This window comes from Manacus candei, unplaced genomic scaffold (genome assembly GCF_025592945.1).
Source record: "Manacus candei isolate 608988 ecotype Guabito, Panama unplaced genomic scaffold, ASM2559294v1 h1tg000497l, whole genome shotgun sequence".
Lineage (NCBI taxonomy): Eukaryota > Metazoa > Chordata > Aves > Passeriformes > Pipridae > Manacus > Manacus candei.
The window spans coordinates 40,716-63,250 of record NW_026138545.1 but is presented as its reverse complement, the minus strand read 5'-3'; the positions used below and the strand labels follow the sequence as shown (position 1 = coordinate 63,250).

The following is a 22,535-nucleotide window of genomic DNA, read 5'->3' as shown; positions in this document are numbered from 1 at the left end:
GGTAAACCACGCCCACAGCACGCCCCCTGATTGGAGACCACGCCTCTATCCACGCCCCTTACGCTAAAGCCACGCCCCTCCAGGAGCCAGATGGGCGCGGGGCGCGAGTGCGCAGCCGCGGACGAGGTGGCCGAGTGGTTAAGGCGATGGACTGCTAATCCATTGTGCTCTGCACGCGTGGGTTCGAATCCCACCCTCGTCGGTTACCGCGTTTTTTGGGGCTTCCCCAGAACCGCCTTCTTGTGATTGAGGTTCGTTTTTCGGGGGATCTGCAGCAAATCCCGTCCCTTTCCCCTCCTTTTACATCGTTTTTTCCATCTTTTTTCGTCCTTTTCCCACCCTTTTTAAATCCTTTACCTACCTTTTTTCCAGCATTTTCTCTCGGTTTTCAACAATTTCTCCACTTTTTTCCACCCTTTTCCCACCCTTTTCCACCTTTTCGTCACCTTTTTGCACCCTTCTCACCATTTTTTCCATCCATTTTTCACCCTTTTCCACCCTTTTCCACCCTTTTTCCATCCTTTTTCATCCTTTACCCGCCTTTTCCCAGTCTTTTTCTGCAGTTTGCCACTATTTTCCCACTTTTTTCACCTTTTCCTACCCTTTTCCATCTTTTCCCTACTCTTTCTCATCCTTTTCCACTGTTTTCCCATATTGTTTTTACAGTATTTCCATCATTTTCCAGCCTTCCCCCACCCTTTCTCCATCATTTTTCCTCCCTTTTCCCCTTTTTTCCACCCTCTTCCCACCTTTTTCCACCCGAAAGCCCCAAACAGGTAAAAACAGGTTAAAAAAAGGCAAAAAACAGGGAATTTTATTCAACTCCCCTTTTTGAGGGGTCCCCCAGGTATTCCCAGCTCATTTCCAGGTGCTTCCATCCCATTCCCAAGTGTTCCCATCCCATTTCCAGGCGTTTCTATCCCACTTCCAGGAGTTCCATCCCATTCCCAGGTATTCCCAGTCCATTTCCAAGTGGTTTGGACCCATTTCCAGATGTTTTTATCCCACTGCCAAGAGGTTCCATCCCATTCCCAGGTATTTCCAACCCATTCCCAAGTGTTTCATTCCCACTTCCAGATGCTTTTATCCCATTTCCAGGTGTTTCCAGCCCATTCCAGGTGTTTCCAGCCCACATTCGGGTATTTCTGTCCCATTCCCAGATGTGTCCAATTCACTCCCAGGTTCTTCCAACCCATTTCCAGGTGTTCCAGACCCATTTCCAGATGTTTCTGATCCATATCCAGGTGTGTCTGACCCACCTCCAGGTGTTTCTATCCCATCCCCAGGTGCTTCCAGTTCATTCCCAGGTGAGTCAGACCCATCTCCAGATGCTCCAGACCCATATCCAGGTGTGTCCAACTCATTCTCAGGTGTTTCAGTCCCATCCCCAGCTGTGTCTATCCCATTTCCAGGTGTGTCTGATCCACCCCCAGGTGTGTCTGACTCATATCCAGGTGTCTCTGACCCATATCCAGGTGTGTCTGACTCATATCCAGGTGTCTCTGACCCATATCCAGGTGTGTCTATCCATCCCCAGCTGTCTCTGACCCGCTCCCAGGTACTTCTAACTCATCCCCAGGTGTGTCTGACCCATCTCCAGGTGTTTCTCTCCCACATGCAGGTGTGTCCGACCCATCCCCAGGTGAGTTGAATCCATCCTCAGGTGTGTCTGACCCATCCCCAGGTATGCCTGCCCCGCTCCCGCCCCCCTCAGGCCTCCCCGCCTGCCCTCCCCAGCACCTGTCCAGGTACCTGTTCACCTCCCCGGCATGGCTCCGCCTGTCGGGCTCCAGCCGGAGGAGCCTCCGGAGCATCTCCAGCGCCGCCTCCCCCAACCCCTGCCAGGCGTGAGGCACCTCCCCCCCGCCAGTGAGCCCACCTGGCTGCCAGGTGCGGCCCTGCCACACCTGGAACTCCCCGAACTGGGGATCCGGGGGCGCAGCCACCCCCCAGGGGAAGGTGCCTGTGAGGAGGGCGAAGAGGAGGACGCCGAAGGCCCAGGAGTCCAGGCTGGGCTCCAGGCGCAGCGTCTCCGCCTCGCGCAGGTGGCACAGCTCAGGTGCGGCATAGGGGGCGTGGCCCGAGCCGCAGGTGGGCCCCACCTGCCAGCCCATGACGCGGGTGAGGCCGAAGTCACCCAGTTTGACCAGTTGGCACTGGGGGTCGAAGGCCAGCACGTTGTCCAGTTTCACGTCTCGGTGCACCAGGGCATGGCCGTGCAGGTAATCCAGGGCCGCGCCCACCTGGGTGGCCACGCGCTTCACCTGCGGCTCAGGAAGGCCCACCTGAGGAGGGGGGGACACGCCTGGTGGGACACAGGGTCACCCAATGTCACCTGGGGTCACCTGAGGTCACCTATGGTCACCTGGAGTCATCATTTGGGTCACCTGTGGGGTCACTTGTGAGTGCAGGGATTCACCTGGGACTCAGGGAGACTCACCTGGGGAGGGGGGGACACACCTGGGGTCACCTGGAGATACCTGGGGTCACCTGGTGTCACCTTGGGTCACCTGTGGGGTCACCTATGAGTGCAGGGGTTCACCTTGTTCTCAGGGAGCCCGCAAAGGTCCCAGACAGGTGCATCCCTAACACCTGTCCATCCTTCCCCCTCACACCTGTCCCCCCCCAAACACACCTGTGCCCACTCCGGACACATCTGAGCACTCACCCCAGGTGTGAGCAGCCCGCCCAGGTGAGTCTCCGCACACCTGAGCACTCACCCCAGGTGTGAGCAGCCCACACAGGTCCCCGGCAGGTGCGTGTTCCTGCGCGAAGCCGAAGTGGGTGGGGGTCTCGAAGGCCAGGGGCAGCACCTGCAGGCAGGTGAGCTGCCCCCGCAGGCACAGGTGAGTGCAGAACTCCCGCAGGAAGCCCCACCTGCCCGTCCGGTCCTTCCGCAGCAGCTTCAGCACCACCGGCGCACCTGGGTAAGGGTGGGGACACACCTGGGCACACCTGGGGATGGGTTATACCCCCAGAGACACACCTGGGCACACCTGGGTACACCTGGGGATGGGTTATACCTCTTATAGACACACCTGGGCACACCTGGGGGCACCTGGGCACACCTGGGGACAGGTTACCATAGACCCACCCCATAGACCACCCCCGAGCCCCTTGGATCTCCCAGGTGTGTTTGGGGGCAGAGCCTGAAGTGTGTCAGGTGTGTCAGGTGCTCGCCTGGCGCACCGGTACCCCCAAATCCCCCCTCCCTGAGCCCCCCCGAGCCCTCCCAGTACCCCCCCAGCCCCTCACCCCCATCTCGGGGCTGTGCCAGCACCACGTGCCCGTAGGAGCCACTGCCCAGTTCTCCCAGTACGTCCCAGTCCCGCTCCAGTTGGCACTGGGGGAGGTCCCGCCCTGTTTGAACCATCAGGTGCTGCAGGAGCCTCTCCTGGGCCTCCCCCTCCTCCTCCTCGTCCTCCTCCTCCTCCTCCTCCTCTTCCTCCTCGGCCGCTGCTTCCATGGGCCCTGGGAACCAGTATGGACCGGTATGGACCAGTATGGACCAATTCACTCCAATACAGCCCAGCCCAGTTTAATCCTCATCCTCCTCACCTTCATCCTCATCCCCCTCCTCCTCCTCTGGGGCAGCCCACTATAGACCAGTACAGACCAGTACAGTCGATATCAGCCCACCTCAGCTCATTCCATTCCAGTCTGTCCCAGCCGAACCCAGTCCAGCCCAGTATAACCCAGTTCAACCTAGTGCAGCCCAGCTCATCCCACTCCATCCCAGTATAACCCAGTCCATTCCAGTTCACCCCAGTCCAGCCCAATCCATCCCAGTATAATCCAGTCCAACCTAGTCCACCCCAATCCATCCCAGTACAACTCAGCCCATCCCAGTCCTACCCAACATCCAGGTCTCCCCCCATCACCTGCCCCCAGGTGCCACCTGTCCCCCCAACCCACCTGTCCCCGCCCCCTCCGCCCCCCTGCCCCCTGGTGCCACCCCTCCTGCCGGTGTCCCCAGGGGTGGCCCCGGTGTCTCACCTGTGTCCCCCGGTGGGTCAGGGGGTGTCAGTGTCCCCCCAGGTGCCCCCCCAGGTGCCCCCTCGGCGGCCCCTGCGGTTGTGACTCAGAGTTTCCCGTGCCCGCGGTGCCACCCGGGCCCCGCTAATCTCTGTCACCTGCGTGTGGGGACACGTGTGTGTCACCCACGGCCAAAGATGGGCACGGGGGGGGGACAGAGGGACACTGGGACAAGGGGGGGCGACAGAGGGGGCACGGGGACATGGAGGACATGGGGGGGACATGGGGGGACAGAGGGACAAGGGGGGACATGGGGGAGACAGAGGGGACAGAGGGACAAGGGGGACATCGGGTGGACATGGGGGGACCTGGAGGGGACACGGGGTGACATGGGTGTCGTGGGGACATGGGGGGGCTTGGGGGACATGGGGGCACACGGAGGGGACACAGGGGGACGGGGGGGACAAAGGGACAAGGGGAAGACAGAGGGACAGGTTGGGGCACAGTGTCTCCAGTGTCCCCAGTGTCCCCAGTGCCCCCCCAGTGTTCCCAGTGCCCCCCAGTACACTGAAACTCCCTCCCAGTGCCTCCCAGTATATCCCAGTATACCCCAGTATCTTCCAGTCTCTCCCAGTATATCCCAGTGCCCCCCAGTCTCCCCCAGTGCCCCCGGTGATGGTGCCACTGGTGCCACCGGTGCCACCTGGCCCTGTCCCCCCCCGGCTATTTCGGGTCCCCCCGCACCTGTCCCTGCCCTTCCCCACCCCGGGCCCCCCGCCAGACCCTCCCCCACCCCGAGGGGACACAGCGGGGGCTCAGGGCACTGGGAGGCACTGGGAGGAACTGGGAGGTACTGGTGGGTACTGGGAGAGAGTTCGGTGCACTGGGAAGAGACTGGGATGGACTGGGGGGAACTAGGGGGCGCTGGAAAGGGATTTGGGGACACTGGGAGGGACTGGGAGGGTACTGGGGGGCACTGGGAAGGGTTTTCAGTGCACTGGGCTGTACTGGGCTGTACTGGGCTGTACTGGGAGGGGCCGGGGCCGGGCCAGGTGTTGCCGGGGGGGGGATTTGGGGGGTCGTGACCCCCCCCCCCGGGAGCAGCTGTTCACTAACGAGCTGCCGGGGGTTAATTACCGGCAGGGGATGATTAATTGCCCTCGGCGGGTGATTAATGAGCCCCCGGGAATGATTAATCGCCCTCGGCAGGGGGTATTAATTACCCGCGGGGGGGGGGGAGGGATTAATGAGCCCCCGCGGGGTCACGGCCCTGACAGGTGACACCGACAGGTGGGGAGGGGGAGGGAAGGGGACACCGCAGGGGGAGGGGAGGGACTGGGGGGCACTGGGAGGGGGAGAGGAGTGACGGGGAAGGGGCTGGGAGGGACTGGGATATACTGGGAGGAACTGGGATGGACTGGGAGGGAGTTTCAGTGCAATAGGAAGGGAGTGAGATATACTGGGAGAGACCGGGAGGGAGTTTCAGTTTACTGGGAAGGGACTGGGAGACACTGGGAGGGGGGCCTGGAGGGACTTTGAGTTTGAGTGCACTGGGAAGGGACTGGGATATACTGGGAGGCACTGGAATGGACTGGGAGGGGGTTTCAATGCACTGGGGGGCACTGGGAGGGGGCTGGGAGGGAGTGGGGCCATACTGGGGGGATACCGGTGGTGAGATGGGCCATACTGGGAGTCAGCTGGGCTGTACTGGGGCCATACTGGGAGTCAGATGGGCTGTACTGGGGCTGTACTGGGAGTCAGCTGGGCTGTACTGGGGTGATACTGGAGACATACTGGGACTCAGTGGGGCCATACTAGGGGCAGTTGGGTTGTACTGGGGATGCTGGGACTGTACTGGTCAGGTCCCATGACCCCTATGGAGCCCATGGCCACGCCCCCAACATGACCACGCCTCCTCAAGGCCCCACCCCCAAGGATGAGACACACTGGGGGGGGAGGGGCACCTTTATTGACAGGGGGACACAGGTAACACCCCTCCCCCCCGCCAGGTACCCACACATACCCCCTCACCTGGGGCACTGCCCCCCGAGGTGCCCCCTCACCTGCTCACCTGCAGGCACAGGTAGGCAGATGCCCCCCCCAGCACCTCCAAGGTTTCCAGGTGGGCACTGGGCACCTCCTCAGGGGGTTCCAGGTGGGCACTGGGCACCTCCAAAGTCTCCAGGTGGACATTTGTCACCTCCTCCGTGGGCTCCAGGTGGGCACTGGGCACCTCCATCACCTCCAGGTGGGCATTGGGCACCTCTGAGGTCTCCAGGTGGGCACTGGGCACCTCCAAGGTCTCCAGGTGGACATTTGTCACCTCCTCAGGGGGTTCCAGGTGGGCACTGGGCACCTCTGGTGTCTCCAGGTGCACAGAGGGCACCTCCAAAGTTTCCAGGTGGGCACTGGGCACCTCTGTGGGCTCCAGGTGGGCATTGGGCACTTCCTTGGGGGTCTCCAGGTGGCCATTGGGCATCTCTGATGTCTCCAGGTGAGCACTGGGCACCTCCAAGGTTTCCAGGTGGGCGTGGGGCACCTCCATCATCTCCAGGTGGGCACTGGGCACCTCCGTGCCGAGTTCCAGGGTCACAGGGGGCACCTCCAAAGTCTCCAGGTGGGCACTGGGCACCTCTGAGGTCTCCAGGTGCACAGGGGGCACCTCCAAGGTTTCCAAGTGGGCACTGGGCACCTCCTCCATGGTCTCCAGATGGACATTGGTCACCTCAGGTGGTGGTGGCAGCACCTGGAGCTGGACATTGGTCACTTGGGAGGGCGGTGGCATCGCTTGGAGCTGGACTTTGGTCACCTCAGTGGCCTGGAGATGGACATTGGTCATCTCAGGTGGTGGTGGTAGCACCTGGAGCTGGACATTGGCCACCTCACCTGCTCGGAGCTGGACACAGGTGACACCTGAGGGTGGTGGCTGCGCCTGGAGCCGGACATTGGTCACCTCAGGGGGTGGTGGCAACACCTGGAGCTGGACATTGGCCACCTCACCTGCTTGGAGCTGGACACAGGTGACATCCAGGGGTGGTGGCAGCACCTGGAGCCGGACTTTGGTGACCTCAGGTGGAGGTGGCAGCACCTGGAGCTGCACTCTGGTGACACCTGAGGGTGGTGGCAGTGCTTGGAGCTGGACATTGGTCACCTCAGGTGGTGGTGGCAACACCTGGAGCTGGACTTTGGTCACCTCGGAGGGTGCTGGCAGCACCTGGAGCTGCAGCCCTGTGACACCTGTGACACCTGGCACCCCTGTCACACCTGGGATACCTGGCACCCCTGTCACCCCTGTCATACCTGTCACCCCTGTCACCTCGGTGGCCTGGAGCTGCACCCCTGTGACACCTGCAACACCTGTCACACCTGTGACACCAGTCACAGCTGTCACACTTCTCACCCCTGTGACACCCGTGACACCTGTCACACCTGTCACACCTGGGACGCCTAGGACACTTGTCACCCCTGCCCCCTCTGTCACACCCGTCACCTCCCTGCCCTGCACCTGGACGTTGGTGACCTCCGGCAACACCTGGAGCTGCACACCTGGCACACCTGTGACACCTGGCACCCCTGCCACACCTGTCACCTCAGTGGCCTGGAGCTGCACACCTGGCACCCCTGTCACACTTGTGACACCTGTTACCCTGGTCACACCTGCCACACCTGGAACAGCTGTCACCCCTGTCACACCTGTCCCCTCCCCCCCCTGCACCTGGATGTTGGTGACCTCCGGCAACACCTGGAGCTGCACACCCGGGACACCTGTGATCCCTGTGACACCTGTCACCTCGGTGGCCTGGAGCTGCACACCTGTAACACCTGTAACACCTGCCACACCTGTCCCACCTGCCACACCTGTGACCCCTGCCACACCTGGAGCACCTGTGACCCCTGCCACACCTGTCACCTCGGTGGCCTGGAGGAGCTGCACACCTGCCATGCCTGCCCCACCCGTCACACCTGTGACCCCTGCCACACCTGCCGCCACCCCTGCCGCCTCAGCCACCTGTACCTGCACACCTGCAGGCCCCATCCCGCCCCTCAGCAAGATCACACTCGTCCCCACCCCCTCCTGTCCCGCCCCAGGCGGCACCACCAGGACACTCTGCCAGGTGTGCGGCCCCCTTCCCCACCTGCGCCAGGTGAGCCCGGTGGGCACCTGGGCGGGCTTGGCGGGGCCAGGCAGCAGCAGCACCTTGCGGGGGGCGGCGGGCGGGAGGGGCGGCCCCCCCCCGCAGCAGCAGACAGGCCGGGGGGCGCGGCTCGGGCGTGCGGTGGGTGCGCAGGTGGCGCTGCAGGTAGGCGGCCACCACGAAGGCCTTGGGGCAGGCGGGGCAGCGGAAGGGCCGTGCGGCCGAGTGGGTGCGGCGGTGCAGGTGCAGGTTGGAGGAGTGGGTGAAGCTCTTGCCGCAGGTGCCGCAGGTGTTAGGGCCGCTCCCCCGTGTGCACCCGCAGGTGCTGCCGCAGGTTGGCCGCCTGCGCGAAGCCCTTCCCGCAGGTGCCGCAGGTGTGGGGCCGCTCCCCCGTGTGGGTGTGGCGGTGCCCGCCGCAGGCTCGACGAGTTCTTGAAGGCCTTGGGGCAGACGGGGCAGCGGTAGGGCCGCTCGCCCGTGTGCGCCCGCAGGTGGTACTGGTAGTGCGACGCCCACTTGAAGGTGAGGCCGCACTGGGCGCACTCGAAGGCCCGGATGCCCGTGTGCACCCTCAGGTGAGTCTGGAGCAGCGAGGAGCGCTTGAAGGCCTTGCCGCAGGTGGCGCAGGCGTAGGGCCGCTCACCCGTGTGGTCCCGCAGGTGGTAGCGCAGCCCCGAGGAGCCCTTGAAGGCTTTGCCGCACTCACCACACCTGTAGGGCCGCTCGGGGGGCGGCAGCGGCTCCTCGGGGGCGGGTGCGACCTCAGCAGCCTCGCCCAGGGCGTGGCCGAGCGGCACTGCCAGGTGAGCGCAGGGCTTGCCGCAGGGTCCGCCCCGGGGCCGCTCGGGCAGGTGAGGCCGCGCTGAGGGGCTCTTGGGGCTCTTCCCGCAGGAGAGGCAGCGCTGGGGCTGCACTGGGGGCGGCCCGGCCACCTCCCGCCCAGCGCAGGTGAGGCCCCTCCGGGGTGGCTCCTCTGGGGCGTCGGGGCCGCGGCCCGGCGGGTGCCTCTGCGGGCAGGTGAGCGTGGCTGAGGGGGCGTGTCCTGGTGGGTGGGTGGGGCCGTGGGTGCGGCGGTGCAGGTGCAGGTTGGAGGAGTGGGTGAAACTCTTGCCGCAGGTGCCGCAGGTGTAGGGCCGCTCCCCCGTGTGCACCCGCAGGTGCTGCCGCAGGTTGGCCGCCTGCGCGAAGCCCTTCCCGCAGGTGCCGCAGGTGTGGGGCCGCTCCCCCGTGTGGGTGTGGCGGTGTCGCCGCAGGCTCGACGAGTTCTTGAAGGCCTTGGGGCAGACGGGGCAGCGGTAGGGCCGCTCGCCCGTGTGCGCCCGCAGGTGGTACTGGTAGTGCGACGCCCACTTGAAGGTGAGGCCGCACTGGGCGCACTCGAAGGCCCGGATGCCCGTGTGCACCCTCAGGTGAGTCTGGAGCAGCGAGGAGCGCTTGAAGGCCTTGCCGCAGGTGGCGCAGGTGTAGGGCCGCTCACCCGTGTGGCCCCGCAGGTGGTAGAGGAGGGCGGAGGAGCCCTTGAAGGCCTTGGGGCACTCGGGGCACTTGTAGGGCCGCTCGCCAGTGTGGCTGCGCAGGTGGTGGGACAGGCGGGACGACCAGCGGAACGACTTCCCGCACTCCCGGCAGGTGAAGGGATGCTCGGGGACGCCCGGAGCGGGGGCAGCGCCCGCCATGGTCACACCTGAGGGGGAGACAGGGAGAAGGTGAGATCTCGGACGTGAAATACTGGGGGCAGGTGAGACTCCAAATCTGAAACACGGGGGGCAGGTGGGACTCCAGACCTGGCATAGGGGGACACAGGGACAGGTGAGACCCAGCACGGAACGTGGGGGGACACACACAGAGACAGCGCATAGGGGGCGTGGCCAACACAGGGGGGCGTGACCAGAAACCCTCCGTCCCCCCTCCGTCCCCGCGGGCCACGCCCACGCCCCGTGCGAGCCCACTCGAGCCCCGCCCCGTCCTCTTCAGGCCCCGCCGCGCGCGAGCCCCGCCATGCCACGCCCTCTCGCCTCGGGCCCCGCCCTGTCCTCCCCTCAGAGTCACCGCCCCTTCCCCCCCCAGGCCCCTCCCCGCGCAGGCGCCGCCGCAGCGGCCCCGCCGCTTCCTCCTCCTCCTCCTCCTCCTTTTCCTCCTCCCCCCGGTTCTCGCTCACCCGCCGGGGCAGGGCCGGGATCTCGGAGGCTCCTCCGGGGCCCGAGCCGGGGCAGGGCTGGACCCGCCGCTGCCGCCGCCGCGCAACGACCGGGCCGCGCCGCCTCACGAGGCCACGCCCCCTCTCTCACGAGGCCACGCCCCACCCCTGAACGCACAGCGGCTGAGGCCACGCCCCCTCCAGGCAGGCCACGCCCCCACCGTCGCATTTTGGGAGATTTTACTGGTGTTTACCGGTTTTTACTGGGTTTTATTGTAGGGGCGTTACAGGTATTTTAGGGGGTTACAGCTGTTTTGAGGGGGGTCACGGGTGTTTTGAGAGGGTCACAGGTATTTTAGGGGGGTTACAGATCTCCAATATGGCCCCAGTGGCCCCCCTCCAGTATCCCCCCAGTATGGCCCCAGTATCCTCCCAGTACAGCCCCAGTATCCCCCAGTAAAGACCAACAGACCCCTAGAACAGGTCACACGTAGTTTTTGGTGTGTGGGGGTCCCAGGTCATTTGGGGGGGAGTCCCAGGTGATTTTGGAGAGTCCCAGGTATTTTGGGGGCTCAGAGATGATTTAGGGGGTCCCAGGTATTTTTGGGGGTCCCAAGATGTTTTAGGTTGGTCCCAGGTGATTCGGGGGGGGACTTCTATGGCTCAGGTGAGGTCCCGGCTTCCTCTGGCATCTGGAGCAGGGGCTTGTCTGCAAAATTTGAGGGGGTCAGGGAGGCCTTGGAGGGACTTGGGGGTCTTGGGAGGGGTTTAGGGGGGTTTGGTGGGATTGGGAGGGATTTGGGGGAGGTTTGGGGGGGGTTTTGGGGGGTCCTGGGGGTCTTGGAAGGGGTTTTGCAAGGGTTTTGGTGGGTTTGAGAGGGGGTTGGAGGGTCCCCGGGGTGTCCTATTGGATCTTGAGGGGTTGGAGGGGCTTGGGAGGTTTTTTTTGGGGGGTTGAGGGCTCCTGGGGGGGCTTTGGGGGTCTTGGGAGGGGGTTTGAGGGGTCTTAGGGATCTTGGGAGGGGTTTGGAAGGGGTTTGGGGGGGGTTGGGGGTCTTGGGGGGGTCCTGGGGGTCTTGGGAGGAGGTCTGGGGGCTCTGGGGGGTTTTGGGGTGGTCCGAGGGGAGTCCCTGCCCCTCCCCCGGCCTTACCTGTGAAGCGCCGGCCCCGCCCGGCACATTTGGCCCACAGGTAGAGCCCCAGGAGGGCCCCGCAGAGCCCCCCCCCAACCCCCAGCAGCCCCTCCAGCACTGAACAGGAGCCCAGCAGGTCTGCAGGTGAGACAGGTGAGACAGGTGAGCACAGGTGACAGATGATGACGTACAGGTGAGGACAGGTGAGAACAGGTACCCACAGGTGCCTCACCTTCCAGTTCCTCACAGGCCACTCGGGCAGCCCCACCTGAGTGGCAGGTGCCCGGCCCCGCCCCCTCCCTCAGGCACTCCAGGAGCAGCATCTCAGAGCCCCGACAGGTGAGACCCTCCAGCGCCGCCCCCGGGGCCAGGTGAGCGCCGACAGGTGCGCTGAGGGCGGGGCCACAGCCCAACTCCTTGCACACCACCTCTGCCTCCAGCAGGCTCCAGGTGCGGCCACACACGCCCATCCAGGTGTGGTTGTGCAGCACCTGCACCTGCCCCGCGCAGGGCCCGGGGCCGTCCCGCAGCCGCACCTGCAGGGGGGTGGGACCTGCGAGGGAGGGGCACACACCTGAGCACACCTGAGAATCCCCCCTGGACCCACCTGAGCCCCCCCTAAACCCTCTCCAGCTCCACACCTGAGCACACCTGAGAATCCCCCCTGGACCCACCTGAGCCCCCCCTAGACCCGCTCCAGCCCCACACCTGAGCACACCTGAGCCCACCGCCCCTCCCGCTCCCCCCTCCCACCCCACAGTCCCCCCCACCTCCCCTGCGCCCACCTGCGCCTCACCTGTGCACACCACGCCCGCGTCCTCGCCGTGGTTGCAGTCGTGCTCGCCCCAGGTGTGCAGCTGGCACTGCGCCAGCTCCTGCTCCCTACCTGTGCAGTGGGCGCCGTCCAGCCAGATGGGATCCGCCCCCCGGCCGAAGTGGGCGTGGCCGGGCGCGGCGAGGGCGTGGCCGCAGCCCAGCTGGCGGCAGATCACCTGCGCGTCCTGCAGGTCCCAGGTGTCGTCGCAGACGGTTCCCCACTTGTGCTCGCGGAACAGCTCCACCCGCCCCGCGCAGGCGCTGGAGCCGTTGGCCAGGCGCACCTGGAGCTGCGACGCCGCCTCCGCACCTGCAGGGCAGGACAGGTGTGGCGCACCTGGGCGGGGCTCCAGATGTGGCTGGAGTGTGGCTTCAGGCGGGAAAAGGGGTTCTGGGGCCAACAGGTGAGCATTGGGAGGGGTTTGGGGGTTGACGGGAGGCTCTGGGAGGGTCTGGGGGGAGCGTAGGTGTGTCTGGGTGTTCCCAGGTGCGTCTGGGGGTCCTAAGGTGTGGGTCTGGGTGGGTTTAGGTCGGTGATGGGGTGGAGAAAGGTGTTCTGGGGCCAACAGGTGAGTCTGGGAGGGTCTCGGGGCCGACAGATGACTGTGAGATGGTTTTGGGGTCAACAGGTGAGTCTGGGGCTGTACTGGGGTCAACAGGTGAGTATTGGGAGGGTTTGGGGGTCAACAGGTGAGTCTGGGAGGGTTTGGGATCAAACCAGGTGAGTATTGGGGGGTCTCAGGGTCAGCAGGTGACTGGGAGGGTTCTGGGGTCAACAGGTGAGTCTGGGAGGGTTCTGGGCTCAGGTGTGGTCACAGGTAGGTCCAAACAGGTAAACCTCCCTTTCCCCACCTCCCTGAGCCCCCTACCCGCCCCTCCCCAAGCCCCACCTGCCTCACCTGCACACACCACGCCCACGTCAGCGCCGTGCTCACAGCTGGCCTCTCCCCAGGGCCCCACCTGGCACTCACCCAGGTGGCCCTCAGTGCCTGTGCAGGTGACCCGGTCCAGCCACACTGGCCCCTCCCCCTGCCCGAAGTGGGCCCCGCCTGGCGCCGACAGGGCGGGGCCACAGCCCACCTGGCGACAGACCACCTGAGCCTCGGCCAGGCCCCAGGTGTGGCCACAGAGCGTCCCCCACCTGTGCAGGTAAAGCACCTCCACACGTCCCGCACAGCGCCCGGGGCCGCCTGCCAGGCGCAGCGGGAGAGGTGAGGGTGGGGCCAGGGCGGGACCTGGATGGGCAGGGAGAGAACAAGAGGAGAGTCAGGATAGGTGTGGAGGGGATCAGGTGTGTCTCAGGTGTGACCCTGAAGTCCAGGTGTGACCTCAGGGACAGGTGTGACCCCAGGAACAGGTGTGACCCCAAAGTCCAAGTGTCTCCCAATGTCCAGGTGTGTCCCCACCTCACCTGTCCCCCCCCAGCTGTGTCCCCCCCCACTCACCGCTCAGGGACAGGTAGAGGAGCAGCCCCAGGTGGCTCTGCAGGTAAAGGAGCCTCATGTTGGGAGTGCACACCTGGGCACAGGTGAGGTCCCAGCAGGGGTGAGGTCGGCACAGGTGTGGCCTGCACAGGTGAGAATGTATGTCCAGAACAGGTGACGTCACAGGTGAGAAGGTGTATCCTGCACAGGTGAGAAGGTGTGTCCTGGACAGGTGAGTGCCCCTCCAACACCTGAGGACCCCCAGTCACACCTGAGTCCCCCCAACACACCTTAGGACCCCCAGACGCACCTGGGAACACCCAGACACACCTACGCTCCCCCCAGTGCTTTAAGGACCTGCCACACCTGAGTTCCCCACACACGTGAGCCCCCCCAGACGCACCTGGGGGCCCCCAGACACACCTGAGCCCCCCCAGACACACCTGAGCCCCCCCAGACACACCTGGGGACCCCCAGACGCACCTGACCCCCCCCCAGCGGTTTTAGGGACCCCGAGACACACCTGAGCCCCCCAGGTGGGATTTACCTGCCCCCCCGAAGCAGGTGCGGCCCCCTCAGGTGCCCCCTCCGCGTACCGGGGGTGGGGGAGGGGGAACCTCTGGACCCTCCTGGGTTTGTCCTGGTTTTCTTCCTGGAAAAGCCACTGACGCAACCGCGGGGTCACGGGGGGGGGGGGAAGGGTCACCTGGACACCTGGCGCTGGTCCAGGGGGGGAGGGGCCACCCCAGTTCGCCCTCCCAGCTGAATGCCGGGACCCCTCCCCTCCCCCCCACCTGGGACCGGCTCACCTGGGCCGAGATGGGGGGCTCAGGTGGCTCAGGTGGGCGCCGGACCCTCCCCAGGGGGGACCCTCTCACCTGGAGGGGGGCGGCGCTGAGGACCCTCCTGGCCGTGACGTACCTGTGCGGTGAGTGACGTCGGGGGGGACCGGGGGGGTTGGGGACCCAGTTTGGGGGATTCTGACCCAAAATTGAAGGGTTTTGACCCAAAATTGAAGGGTTTTGGTCCCAAACAGAAAGATTTTGCTCCCAGATTGAAGAGGGTTGACCCGGAATTGAAGGATTTTGACCCGAAACTGGAGGGGTTTGACTTAAAATTTAAGGATTTGGACCCAAAATTGGATATTACCTCGAAATCAACGTATTTTGCCCCAAAATCAACATATTTTGACCCAAAATTGACATCTTGCCCTGTGTCAAAGAATTCTACTCCAAAATTGGCATCTTTCGCCCCAAATCGATGGATTTTACCCCAAAATCAACATATTTTACCCCCAAATTGACATTTTTTGCCCAAAGTTCTCCGAGTTTTCCCCCAAAACCAACATTCCCCCCTCCTCCTTCCCTTAAACACCCGTGAAAAACATGATTTTCCACCATTTCTCCCTAGTTTTTTTTTTCCCCCAGGAATTCCTGGGCTCGGGGCCAAATTCCCCCTTTTTGGCCCCACATCGATTTTTTGAGGGGCAAAAGTCGCGATTTTGGGTCATTTCGGTTTGTTTGGGGACCCGGCTGAGCCCGGTCACGTGATTTCCCGGCCCCGGGACCTTCAACTCCAACAGTTTTTCCCAGTATTCCCAAGTTTTCCACATTATTCCCCACTTTTTCCTAATTTCCCCCCATTTTCCCCCGTTCCTTTCAGTTTTCTTCCCTTTTCCCATTTTTTTCTCCACTTTTCCCAATTTCTCCCTTTTGGGGGTCTCCCTGCGCCTCCAGGGCGGTCCCTGAGCTCACCTGTTCCCTTTACCTGTCCCAGGTGTGTCCCCGTCCCCCCCGGGGGTCTCCGTACGCCTCCAGGGGGGTCCCGACGGCTGCTCGGGGCGGGTCGAGGTGCTGCACAACCTCACCTGGGGCACCGTGTGCGACGACGGCTGGGGCGTGGCCGAGGGCGAGGTCACCTGTGCCCAGGTGGGCTGCGGGCGGCTGCGGGCGCTCGCCCCCGGCGCCAGGTACGGCGAGGGGGAGGGGCCCATCTGGCTGGACGAGGTGAAGTGCGCGGGGCACGAGGGGCACCTGGAGCAGTGCCGGGCGCGGCCCTGGGGGCAGCACAACTGCGGCCACGGCGAGGACGTGGGCGTCGAGTGCGCAGGTGAGGGGCCACCCGCCCGCTTCCCGTCCTTCTCCTCCCTCGGCCCCATTTCCCCCACTTTGCCTCCATTTCCCCCCAGTTTCCCCCGCTTTGCCTCCATTTCCCCCCAGTTTTCCCCTATTTTCCTCAATTTTTCCCTAATTTTCCCTGATTCCCTCTGATTTTCCTCAATTTCCCCCCTGTCTCACCTGTCTCACCTGTCCCCCCTGTCCCCCCAGACTCGGTGACGTCATCGCTGGGCTCCCTGCAGCTGCGGGAGGGCCCCGATCGCTGCTCGGGGCGGGTGGAGCTGCTGCACCTGCACAGGTGGGGCACGGTCTGCGACGACGGCTGGGACCTGCAGGATGCTCAGGTGATCTGCCACCAGCTGGGCTGCGGCCACGCCCTCGCCGCGCCCGGCCACGCCCACTTCGGCCGGGGCCACGACGCGATCTGGTTGGACGAGGTAAACTGCACCGGGACGGAGAATTCCATCCTGGAATGTCCCGCCAAGCCCTGGGGGGACAACAACTGCTTCCACGGGGAGGACGCCGGCGTCATCTGCTCAGGTGAACTCACCTGGGGACATCTGGGGACACACCTGGGGATAGCTGGGGACACCTGGGGCACACCTGGGTCTCACCTGGCTCAGGTGCACGACCACAGAACCACATCCTGCTGGAGTTTGGCACTTACCTTTGACCACACCTGCTGCCACCTCCCCCTGCCCCCTGCCCCCTGCCCCCCCCAGCCCCTCCAGGTGAGCTCACCTGTGTTGTTGCAGCCTCCAGGATGGCGGTGCCCGCCCAGGTGCGCTTGGCCAACGGCTCCACCCGCTGCCAGGGGCAGGTGCAGGTGTCCTACGGGGGCACCTGGGCGACCCTGTGCGACCACGGGTGGGGCCTGGCTGAGGGCCAGGTGGTCTGCAGGCAGCTGGGCTGTGGCCACGCCCTCTCCGCACCTGGAGGCTCCTGGTTCGGGCGGGAGCAGATGAAGGTGTGGCCAGGAAGCGTCACCTGCGTGGGGACAGAGCAGGAGCTCCTGGGCTGCCAGGTGAAGCCCTGGGAGAACCGCACGTGTCACCTGGGCGGGGCGGCGGGCGTGGTCTGCACAGGTGAGCAGCACCCTGGGGGGACACACACACCTGGAGGGGGCTCATCTGGGATTTCCACCTGGTTTTGGGGGCTGGGAGGGGGTTTCAGCGCTCACCTGGCGCCCCTGAGGTGGCCACAGGTGGGGCAGGTGGGAAGGGTGGTCCAGGTGTGTTTGGGGTGGTTGGAGGCACCTGCAGCACCTGGTGGAGGTGCAGCACCTGAGGAGGTGCTGGGGACACACCTGGTCAAGGCTCAGCACCTGAGAAGGTGCCAGGGCAGCACCTGGACAGGTACCAGGGTGCTCTAGGTGTGTCTCGACCCTCTCCCTCCTCCCACCTGTGCCCCCCTCTGCCCCCCAGGTAACCCCGAGGCCGACCAGGTGCGCCTGGTGAGCTCCGGCAGCCGCTGCGCTGGGAGGGTCGAGGTGTTCCACAACGGCAGGTGGGGCACGGTCTGCGACGACACCTGGGACCTGGCGGACGCCCAGGTGAGTCCCAGGGGAGTCAGGTGAGGCTGGAGAGGGGCAGGTGGGGCTGGGGAGGCTCAGGTGGATCCTACGGATGGGTGCTAGAGGTGCTCAGGTGAGTCCGGAGGATGCTCAGGTGGGTCCTGAGGACACTCAGGTGTGTCCTGGGCCCGCCTAGGTGGTCTGTCGCCAGATGGGCTGCGGGAAGGCCCTGTCGGCCCCTGGGAGGGCCCAGTTCGGGCGGGGCACTGGCATCATCTGGTTGGACGAGACCAACTGCACGGGGGCGGAGCCTCACCTGTCTGCCTGCCCCGCCCGGCCCTGGGGTCGCAACGACTGCTACCATGGCGAGGACGCAGGTGTGGTGTGCTCAGGTGAGCTCTGGGACAGGTGAGGGGGGTGGCAGGACCCCCAGGTCCCCTCTGTGTCCTTCCCACTCCACCTGTGCCAGGTGAGCTCTGGGGACAGGTGAGAGGAGTATCAGGGCCCCCAGGTAACTCTGTGCTCCAGGCACGGGGGGTTTTGGGCCTCACCTCGGTGTTCCCCCCACCTTTCCCAGGTAGAAGAGGGGGTGAGGACAACCCGGAGCTCACCTGGGGGGTGTTACCTGAGCTCCTTCCTCACCCAGGTGTGTCTTTCCAGACTCCCTGATCCCAGAGCCGCCTCACCTGCGCTTGGTCAACGGCTCCCACCGCTGCGCCGGGCGGGTGGAGCTGCTTCACCTGGACAGGTGGGGCGGGGTCTGTGCCGGGGGCTGGTCCCACGAGGCCGCCCAGGTGGTCTGTCGGTACCTGGGCTGCGGCACCGCCCTGCGAGGGGCGGAGTTTGGCACACCTGGGCAGGTGTGGCTTGACCAGGTGAGCTGCCAAGGGACAGAGAAGAACCTCGGGGAGTGTCGGACGAGCCCGTGGGCCCAGCGCACCTGTGAGGGTGGGAGAGCTGCAGGTGTGGTGTGCTCAGGTGAGGCTCGGGGTGCCTGGGCAGCGAGAACAGGTGATTCCCCCCCCGGGCAGGTAGAACAGGTGATTCCCCCAGCAAGGTATCACCTTCCCCTGGGTCCTGCCGTTCTCAGGTGTGGTTTAGGGCGTCACCCATTCATTTCACACCTGTAATCCCCCCCCCGCCAGGTACCGCCCCCCCTCAGGTAACCAGGTGTGCCCTTCCCCCCTCCCCTGCCCGCAGGTGCGGAGCCGTCGGGCGGTGCCCAGGTGCGCCTGGTGGGCGGCCCAGGTGAGTGCGCGGGGCGGGTCGAGGTGCTCCACGCCGGCGCCTGGGGGACGGTCTGTGACGACACCTGGGACTTCGCCGCCGCCACCGTCGTGTGCCGCTCCCTGGGCTGCGGCCAGGTGATCTCGGCCCCGCCCCGCGCGCGCTTCGGGGAGGGGCATGGCCCCATCTGGCTGGACGGGCTCACCTGCCAGGGCCACGAGGGGCACCTGGATGAGTGTCGCCACAAGAGCTGGGGCATCCACGGCTGCGAGCACAACGAGGATGCCAGCGTGGTGTGCGCAGGTGAGCCGCAGGGCAGGGGCAGGTGGGCTCAGGTGTGCGCAGGTGAGCAGCAGGTGCCCCAAACCCCCCCTCACCTGACCAGGTGTGTGTCCCCTCACCTGCAGGCTCTCACCTGGCCGACCTGACCCACCTGCGCTTGGCCGATGGTGCCGACAGGTGCTCGGGGAGGGTGCAGGTGCTCCACGCCGGGCGCTGGGGCGGGATCTGTGCCCACTCCTGGCACCTGGCGGCCGCCAAGGTGGTCTGCGCCCAGGTGGGCTGTGGGGGAGCAGCGGCCGTGGACCAGGTGAGGCCAGGCGAGGGCGAGCTCACCTGGCTGGAGGCCGTTACCTGCCGGGGGGACGAGGGGGCTCTCCTGGAGTGCCAGGTGAAGGGCTGGGGGGGGCCCCGCACCTGCGGCCACGGAGGACACGCCCACGTCACCTGTACAGGTGAGTTTGGAGGGGGCCACAAACACCTCCCCCAGGGACCCTCTCTGGGCTCAGGTTACCCCACAAAGACCCCCCAAATCCCCAGAGACCCCGTAATGTCCCCCAATGTCCCCATGACCCCCCCAAAACCCACCAGAGACCCCCCAATGTCCCCAAACCCCCCCAGTGACTCCCCCAGAGACCCCCTGGCACCCTAAAAACACCCTTGGGGACCCCAAAAACACCCCCCGGCACCCCAAACCCGCCAGGTAACCACAGAGGCAGGTGAACACCTTGGGAGGGGACACCATTGGCCAGGTAAGCACACCTGGCCAGGTACCCACACCTGGCGGTGTCTCCTGTTTTCCAGGTGTGACCCAGGGGCGCTCCGGTTTTCCTGGAAGCTCAGGTGAGCCAGGTGAGCTCCGCCTGGCTGACGGCCCCCACCGCTGCTCGGGGCGCGTCGAGGTTCTCCACAACCACACCTGGGGCACTGTCTGCGGCCACACCTGGGACCTGGCGGCTGCCCAGGTGGTCTGCCGTCACCTGGGCTGCGGCCACGCCCTCAGCACACCTGGAGCCGCCCGTTTTGGGGCGGGGCCCGGTCCTGCCTGGCTGGACGGGTTCAGGTGCGTCGGCAACGAAACCACCATTGCCCAGTGCCCGGGCAGCACCTGGGGGCGGCACACCTGCGACCACCTGGACCACGCCGGGGTCGTGTGCTCAGGTAACCCTCCCAGGTGACCCCCAGGTGACCCCCCAGTTGTCCTCACCTGCAACAGGTGCCCCCACCTGTGCTGGAAGGGGAAGGCAGAACAAGCATCCAGGTGTGTGCAGGTCCCCTCTAACCCCCCTTCCCACCTGTGCAGGTGCCCCCCCGGCAGGTAACTCCAGCTCGGGTGAGGTGAGGTTGGTAGACGGACCTCACCTGTGCATGGGGCGTGTCGAGGTGCTCCATGACGGCCAATGGGGGACAGTCTGTGACGACAGCTGGGACCTGAAGGAGGCCCAGGTGAGTCGGGGGGGCTCAGGTGTGTCCTGGGCGTGCCCAGTGTCCTGGGTGACACTCAGGAGAGTCCCTGGGCGTTCCCAGGTGGTCTGTCGCCAGGTGGGCTGCGGGGAGGCCCGGGCCGCCCATGGCCACGCCCATTTCGGGCAGGGGGCGGGGCCCATCTGGCTGGATGACATCACCTGCACGGGGGACGAGACACACCTGGTGCAGTGCCGCGCCCAGCCCTGGGGGAGCAACAACTGCCACCACGGCGAGGACGCGGGTGTGGTGTGCTCAGGTGAGCCCAGGGGGGATCAGGTGGGTCCAGATGTGATCAGGTGTGTTGTGGTGGGCTCAGGTGTGCCCAGGGGGGATCAGGTGTGTTGTGGTGGGCTCAGGTGTTCCTAGGTGGACACAAATAGGCCCAGGTGTGCTCAGGTGAGTCCGGGTGACCTCAGGTGCGTGGTGGAGGGCTAAGGTGAGCCCAGGTTGGCTCAGGTAACCTCCACATCAACCCCACCCTCCCACCCCACCTCATATAACCCCCTGCCCACCTCACCTTTCCCCTCACCTTCCCGCTACCTGCCCAGGTGCCAACGTGACGGAGGAGCAGTTCCAGGTGCGCCTGGTGGGCGGCCCCACCCCCTGCGCGGGGCGGGTGGAGGTGCTGCACGAGCACAGGTGGGGCACGGTCTGCGACGACACCTGGGACCTGCGGGACGCGCGGGTCACCTGCCGCCAGCTGGGCTGTGGGGACGCCGTGGCCGCCCCCAGCCACGCCCACTTCGGGGAAGGGGCGGGGCCCGTCCTGCTGGACCACGTGGGCTGCACAGGTGAAGAGAACACCTTGGAAGAGTGCGACAAGGGCCCCTGGGGGGTCCACAACTGCAACCATGAGGAGGACGCAAGCGTGGTGTGCGCAGGTGAGGGGCGGGGCAGGGGGAGGGGGCTCAGGTGGGGCTGGGGAGGGGCAGGTGTGCTCAGGTAACACAGGCAGGGGCTGTAGGTGTGCCCAGGCGTGCTCAGGTGTGTGCCCCTCCCTCGCAGGTCCCACCCCCCTGCAGGTGCGGCTGCGGGACGGCCCCGGGCCCTGCGCGGGGCAGGTGCAGGTGCTGCACAACCACACCTGGATGGGCGTGTGCGGCCGCACCTGGAGCCTGCTGGAGGCACAGGTGGTGTGCAAGGAGCTGGGCTGCGGCCCCGCCCTCAGCGCACCTGTCGGCGCTCACCTGGCCCCGGGGGCAGCGCTGGAGGGTCTCACCTGTCGGGGCTCCGAGACGCTGCTCCTGGAGTGCCTGAGGGAGAGGGCGAGGCCGGGCACCTGCCACACAGGTGGGGCCGCAGGTGTCGTGTGTGCCATGCCCAAAGGTGAGGCACAGGGCGGGGAGGGAGGTGTCAAGGTGGGGGGACGGGTGTGACAGGTAGAGCCGGGACAGGTGTGAAGAGATAGGACAGGTAGAGGTGGGACAGGTGAGAAGGGTGGAGCCAGGACAGGTGTGACAGGTAGGGGTGGGACAGGTGACTCACCTGCACAGGTAATTGAAGGTGAATCCTCCAACCCCCCTTCCCCTCTTGCCTAATTAACCCCTCCCACACGTGGTGCACGTAAGGCCAGGTTTGGGGGGTTCTCACCTGTCCCCTCCCCACCAGGTGTGCCCCCCACCTGTGCACCCCTGGTGGCCCTGCTGGGGCTGCTGACGTCACTCAGTGGGGTCCTGCTCTGGCTCACCTTGAGGACCAGGTGTGTGGGAGAAGCCTCAGGTAAAGGTGAGTCCCGCCACCCTGAAGTGTGTCCCAGGTGTCTCCAGGTGTGTCCCAAGTGTCCCCAGGTGTTTCGAGGTGTGTCCTGGTTTATCCAGGTATATCCAGGTGTGTCCCAGGTGTGTCCCCAGATGTGTCCGGGTGTTCCCAAGTGTGTCCTAGGTATCCCCAGGTGTATCTTAGGTGTTCCCCAGGTGTTCCCAGGTGTCCTCCAGGTGTCCCAGGTGTTGTCCCAGGTGTCACCAGGTGTGTCCCCTCCCCCCACAGGTCACCTAGGGGCCATTTACCTGCCCAGGAGGGTCCCCCCTGAGGAGGTGGAGACACTGCAGCTCATCAAGGACGATGCCCCCTGATCTCACCTGTCACCTCTCACCTGCCCCCCCCAAACATACCTGGGGGGGCTCAGGTGTCCCCACACACCTGGGGCAGGTGAAGGGGAGCAAAAAAAGTGGGAAAATGGGGTGGAAATTAATAAAATTGGGGTTTTCAGCCATCCAGGTGAGACAGGTGTGAATTCTGGGGGGAGGGGGGATTGACCCTCCAGGTGTGAATTTTGGGGGGTCCCCAAACCCTCCAGGTGTGAAATCAGGTG

At 65.1% G+C, this 22,535-nt stretch overlaps 4 protein-coding genes and 1 non-coding gene across 6 annotated transcripts; 2 read left to right on the top strand and 3 right to left on the bottom strand.

The window, feature by feature from the left end:
* The first annotated feature begins 120 nt into the window (after positions 1-120).
* Positions 121-202, top strand: TRNAS-GCU (transfer RNA serine (anticodon GCU)). Its single transcript has one exon. It is a non-coding gene; the product is annotated as a tRNA-Ser (tRNA).
* A 585-nt stretch (positions 203-787) lies between these two features.
* LOC127465817 (41 kDa spicule matrix protein-like) lies at positions 788-2,143 on the bottom strand. Its single transcript, XM_051776349.1, has 3 exons — positions 1,580-2,143; positions 1,455-1,475; positions 788-1,412 (listed from the first exon to the last, which is right to left on the bottom strand). Exons 1-3 carry the CDS (start codon positions 2,112-2,114, stop codon positions 1,084-1,086), a joined length of 885 nt encoding a protein of 294 aa, XP_051632309.1. The 5' UTR covers positions 2,115-2,143; the 3' UTR covers positions 788-1,083.
* Positions 2,144-2,180: 37 nt separating this feature from the next.
* LOC127465808 (zinc finger protein 628-like) lies at positions 2,181-10,396 on the bottom strand. Its single transcript, XM_051776333.1, has 6 exons — positions 10,270-10,396; positions 6,146-9,795; positions 6,039-6,112; positions 3,256-3,471; positions 2,669-2,923; positions 2,181-2,285 (listed from the first exon to the last, which is right to left on the bottom strand). Exons 2-6 carry the CDS (start codon positions 9,785-9,787, stop codon positions 2,261-2,263), a joined length of 4,212 nt encoding a protein of 1,403 aa, XP_051632293.1. The 5' UTR covers positions 9,788-9,795; positions 10,270-10,396; the 3' UTR covers positions 2,181-2,260.
* A 452-nt stretch (positions 10,397-10,848) lies between these two features.
* Positions 10,849-15,481, bottom strand: LOC127465807 (soluble scavenger receptor cysteine-rich domain-containing protein SSC5D-like). The gene is made up of 8 exons (XM_051776332.1): positions 15,376-15,481; positions 14,169-14,285; positions 13,643-13,822; positions 13,097-13,432; positions 12,178-12,507; positions 11,614-11,934; positions 11,400-11,519; positions 10,849-10,957 (listed from the first exon to the last, which is right to left on the bottom strand). The coding sequence occupies exons 3-8, from the start codon at positions 13,698-13,700 to the stop codon at positions 10,905-10,907; spliced, it is 1,218 nt and encodes a 405-aa protein (XP_051632292.1). The 5' UTR covers positions 13,701-13,822; positions 14,169-14,285; positions 15,376-15,481; the 3' UTR covers positions 10,849-10,904.
* Positions 14,156-22,442, top strand: LOC127465809 (deleted in malignant brain tumors 1 protein-like). 2 transcript variants are annotated; one of them, XM_051776334.1, is made up of 16 exons: positions 14,156-14,549; positions 15,398-15,730; positions 15,949-16,278; positions 16,494-16,823; positions 17,163-17,290; positions 17,448-17,643; positions 17,912-18,229; positions 18,452-18,781; positions 18,886-19,212; positions 19,562-19,918; positions 20,061-20,203; positions 20,285-20,480; positions 20,773-21,105; positions 21,230-21,550; positions 21,833-21,949; positions 22,211-22,442. In XM_051776334.1, the coding sequence occupies exons 1-16, from the start codon at positions 14,441-14,443 to the stop codon at positions 22,294-22,296; spliced, it is 3,954 nt and encodes a 1,317-aa protein (XP_051632294.1). In that variant the 5' UTR covers positions 14,156-14,440; the 3' UTR covers positions 22,297-22,442. The 2 variants fall into 2 exon arrangements, with proteins under 2 accessions (XP_051632294.1, XP_051632295.1); XM_051776335.1 differs by lacking the exon at positions 17,912-18,229.
* Positions 22,443-22,535: the final 93 nt, after the last annotated feature.